At 31.9% G+C, this 4,989-nt stretch overlaps 1 protein-coding gene across 2 annotated transcripts in view; it reads right to left on the reverse strand.

Moving 5' to 3' along the window:
* The window catches only part of LOC148953460 (tyrosine 3-monooxygenase-like), a 48,266-nt gene extending 43,487 nt beyond the window's left edge, over positions 1-4,779 (reverse strand). The window contains exons 1-2 of one of the 2 annotated variants that reach the window (XM_089087691.1): positions 4,758-4,779; positions 1,270-1,354 (exon numbers count right to left, since the gene is read on the reverse strand). In XM_089087691.1, coding sequence (XP_088943817.1) covers positions 1,270-1,347 — 78 coding nt within the window. In that variant the 5' untranslated portion in view covers positions 1,348-1,354; positions 4,758-4,779. Of the gene's footprint in view, positions 1-1,269; positions 1,355-1,507; positions 1,527-4,757 lie in introns of those variants that run through there. The other variant, XM_089087692.1, reaches the window with a different exon arrangement.
* Positions 4,780-4,989: the final 210 nt, after the last annotated feature.

Here is a 4,989-nt window from a genome sequence, read left to right on the forward strand (position 1 = left end):
TTATTATAGTAAAAATTTACTATGGTAAAAATATGAAACGAAGCCAGAATATTCGAAAATATTTTTTCTATTAACTTGGTTTTTATGCCAGCTTGTCTCTTTAGTATTGTCTTTGGTTATTTCTAAGGGTTCTCTATCACCAACAATGTAATTAAAGAAATAACAATTTTGAGAGACATTATATTAATTGATTATATTAAAAATTTTATAGCGCTATATAAACTAGTTCATATTCTTGAGCTCAGCTGGATCTTCGTTCCTTTTTAAAAGTATACTGAGAATAAAAAAAAAAATCAAAATTTTTCTTATAAGCAATAATACAGGGCTATGAGGTGAAAATTTTTACCCATTATAATGCCTATAATATCTCGAATAAATTAGATGGGGAAGTTTGGAAAAAAAGGGGATCCGTATTAACTCTCAACGAGTTGATTCAAAATGAATGTATGCTCCATATGATGTGCAAGTCAGTATTGACAGATGTTTGGTTTACAGTTACGCCACTATAAAAGTGTAATTGCGCCGAAAGCTCTGTTTTTCTAGTAAAAATGCACCAAATGAACGGATCCCCTCCCCCAAAAAAAACACCAATTTAGAAAAACTATTGCGCAAACGCCTCAAAAAAGTGCCAAAACCGTGCAAAAGCACCCAATCTGGCCAATCTGGTGCAAGTGCGAAACAGGGTTTATTAAATACGATGAAGAGTGGCTGCTTTGTTTACTAGAACTAAATCTCATAATATTATCAGGTGACTGGGAATATTAGTCAGATTAAGTATGGACCGCATTGACAATTCTTGGGTATTGCAGGCTACTGTTTTTGCAAGTTTTTAATGGTTGTTGAAAAGTTCTTTCATTTGTTACTAGCTTTTATTGTTTTCTTTGTTTCCATGGCTCTCTAGCTTTTAACCATATAATATATCGCTATAATGGCCAGCATATATTGAAAAAAAATGTAAAAAAAAAAATGAAAAATCCAAAGCCTATCTATGGTTGTTGCTGGTAAGCTAAGTACTTAATCTCTTGCATCATTTTTCACCAAAATTTGTAGACTTGTGGGATTGTGAAATTAAAATGGGCAATTTTGATAAATTGCATACATTGACTTTTTTCTGAAGCGAACCTCCAAACGAAATAGCTAAGATCATAGCAAATTAATAACAGGGAAAACGCATCTAAACGATACGTTAACGTTACGCAAAAACCTTAAAGATAAGCGTAAACGCTAACGTTATTTAAACATTTTTTCAAATAAAAATGTAAAAATTACCTCAACAGAATACGACTTCACGACTGCAGCCTTTATACGGTCGTCTGCAATACTACCATTGCTACCTTTGTCTAACATTTTCTAGCTGAAAAAAGGTAAAAGGTAAGTAAAAAATGAAAAAGTAAAGAGTAAAGAAATTAGAGACATAAAAAAATTGCCTTTTGCCAGGTTGTTACAAATAAAAGCCCTTGGAGAATCAAGGCAAAGATAAAGAACAAAATCTTAATAGCTTAGTTACCCAATCAATTAGCTTCATAATTAGTGTAAGTATAATCGTAAAATAATGTGTCGAGCAGGTTAGTTGCCAAATGAATCAACTTAAAGAAGCGAATCTGGGATAAATGAATTAAAGAAGTTTCATATTTGGTTTTGGTTATGATGAAGGTTACCATTCATTAGGTGAAGAAAATATACGGTTTGGCTTAGGCATTTTCATTTCATATTTGAAGAGGGTAGTAACATTAGCCCTCTTTTAGTGTCCCCTAGGGTCGTAGACGAAAACAAGGGTGTACTGCTAATTTGGGTTAAAGTCTAACCAGTTTCACCAATTAATTAAAATGTAGCGGCTGGGTCGGTGTAAAATCTATTTCTCCATAATCAAAGGGGATCCTCGTATATGTTCGAATTTTTTTAAATCGAGTACCAAAAAAGAGTATTTTTCCACAAAAAAAACGAGGAAAGGTACTTTCTAAAAGCTGGAAAATAATCTAGGTCATGGCAAATGTATCTCCCCCTAATTGTCTTCAACTGCCACGGCGCAAATATCACGCCCAATGGAGTAACAATGGATCAATGGTTATTGACGGTATATATGCGTGTTGTTGTTGTTTTTATGGGGGGGGGGAGGGGTAAGGGTCTTTAAACTTCTTAGGACAGAGTCCCCACTCAGGTCCTTGAGTCTCCCCATAATAACGATAATAACAACATTAATAATTTATGTTTAGATATGGATGTAAGTGTGTTTCACAGGGGCACAAAGCTATGAATGAATCACCTTTTGAGTGGTGTAATAAATTATTTTCAAGAAGAAAAATGCAACATTTTCCGATTCTTCGCATTAGAATAATTGAAACAGGGATTCAAAGAAATTAAATCTGTCCCAAGAAGCCATGAGGTCTTTAATACCTTGTTGTTGCGTTAAAGAGATTATTCTTTAGCCAGATGACCCCCTTACCTGTGCCCTAACCTGTTTCTAACTTTTGCTTTTACCCTCCTTTACTCTATAAGATATTTTTTGCTTAACTTTTTTTTAACTGCAAAAGAAAATAAAACTTTATGTCTATGTTCCATATATCTACCTATACGTGTATGTCGATTTGAAACGAATTTTTCTTCCAAAGTCAAATTTATTCCTATCTTGTGTTTTCGTTTTCCTTGGTTTTAATTGCTTCCCTCAAATTCTTCATTAACTGGCTAATATTTTCTATTTAGCCGGTTTATTTACAATCGCAAAGCCTGGCAGAGCGAGAAAAAGAAGAACGACAAAAAAAATCGAGGTCAGTCCCAGTGAGTGAAAACAGAGAAAAATGCAAATGTTTTCATAGTGCATGAAAAAAAATAAAAAATATTGATAAAATTCACAGGAACATTAAAAACAAAACAAAAATAGAAACGGTACAAGAACAACAGTGAAAAGGCAACTGAATAAAAAACCTGATGTTGGATGCTAGGTTAAGTTATCGTTTGAGAATTTATTTTATGCAAGCCTTTTAGAATGTTAATCTTTTTACAAATATAAAATAGTGAGATTTTTCATTCGGTTACGAAATATGATTTTCTCAAAAATAAAAGGGATCAGATTTAATCCAGAATAAACCATATTTCACAACATAATCAGAATTCTGATAGTAAAATACCTCGGAAAAGATCACCATTCATGCCGTACATGAACAAATATCATAACCGAATGAATGAGGATAGTGTCAGCAGGCACGTACACATAATTTTTTCAGGGGGACGGGGATTAAAACAAGTTTTATTTAATAATTGGAATGAGAAGTGCCAATAAATTTAAAAAACATTCTTACAGTGTTCTCCTAAAGTGAATAATCCAACGCTGTAATGTGCATTTGCTTCAATTTTTTTTTAAAGCAATCGATAAATAAAAATCTGATCTTGTAAATTCACTACATTTGTTGCACAATATGAATTTAGCGCAAAAATCTGGGGATTGACGAGGGGGCAGTCCCCCTAATATATACAGCAATTTGTGTTAGTTTTAGGTTTTAATGCCTCTCTTTACTTTTACCTTAATTAAAATTTCTTTCTCTTTGAATTTCTTATTAACTCTTATTCACTTTAACTATGCCAATCACAATAATGCTATAGTACCCAATATAATATTATGACTAATATTATGTTATAGTTTTTATTTCGTCGTGACACAGCTAAATATAAAAAAAGATTTCTTTGGAAAAATTAAATATTTATGTTTAATTAACTAAGTTAAACATTTTGCCGCTGTTGAGGAGTATTTAGGCACGGATTAAGACTCATGATGAATAATAAAGTCTTGTTTAGGTTGAAAACAAACTAAACGCCAAATTTAGGGATATTTAACCATAATCCTAACTCATCCCCTCCCCACAAAAAAGTAAAAGATACTTTATGAGCCACTGTGAGAACTTAGAATTATTAAATAAGTGATAATGAATGTGATGTTAAATCAGAGCCGGTTTAAGGGAGGGACAGAAGGGGCACTTCCTCCAGACGCAAAAATTCTATTGGGGTGAAATTTCAAATAATTAAGCTAATGGCTATAATCATTTTGTATTTTTTTTATTCTTATTAAAATAAGGCAGAGAGTGCAGTTAATAAATGAAATTAGTAAATTATTAGTTATTTAAAAAATTAGAAATTGACTAAAGGCATAATATAATTAAATAATAATAATGAAAGTAATCGAAATTAATTAAATTAATTATAATTAGATAATTTATATAATAGATTCAAAATTAATTAAAAAATAAATTATTAAATACTTAATAAGGTGTATATAACTTTGTTAATAAATGAAAATCTTGTTAAAATTTGGTCTGGGAATTTTGTAATAGACAAGGATGGCCCTAATAAAGTTGCTGCCCTGGGCACAAGAAAGGCCAGAACCACCACTGTGGTTAATTATTTAAGATGAAGTTAGTTTTTAAATAGAGTGAGAATTATTTTGCCACGTTTCGTTCTTCATAATTTGCATAACTTGCATAAGCAGCATGATGTGTAGCATAGTAACTGAAGTTTGATGTCTGAGGGTTTGTACCCTTATGGTTTACTTTCAATTTGAACAAAGCAAAAATTACACATATTCTATGAAAGTAGCAGACATGAGTCAAAAATAGTGTTTGGAATTTTAATGATGAATGCTGTACAGGCCAAATGAAGCATATCTGGGTTGTAAGAATCTTATTTGCAAGCCTTTCCAATTCAAATAAAGATCAATTCACGTTAGCTGACATAAAAAAGAGATAAAGCGAAATGAAATAAAAAATTACCTCAAAACTCTGGAAAATATCCAAGGGTATTCAGTGCAACAAGTGGTTTCCCAGTTTATATAGCTTCTTGAGCACGACGCAGTCTCTTGGCACTTTTGTTTTAGCCAATGGAAAATCTCGTTGAGTTAGAAGAAAGTTTTGAAGTTCGAGCTACAGAGCCAATTTTGTTTTGAATATAATTTGTAGGAAAAAATTTAGATATTGTAACAAGCTCTACCAAATTCTCTACGCT

Source organism: Artemia sp. Qi Xiang Cuo, chromosome 4 (assembly GCF_049724085.1).
Source record: "Artemia sp. Qi Xiang Cuo chromosome 4, ASM4972408v1, whole genome shotgun sequence".
In the NCBI taxonomy this organism is placed as follows: Eukaryota; Metazoa; Arthropoda; class Branchiopoda; order Anostraca; family Artemiidae; genus Artemia; species Artemia sp. Qi Xiang Cuo.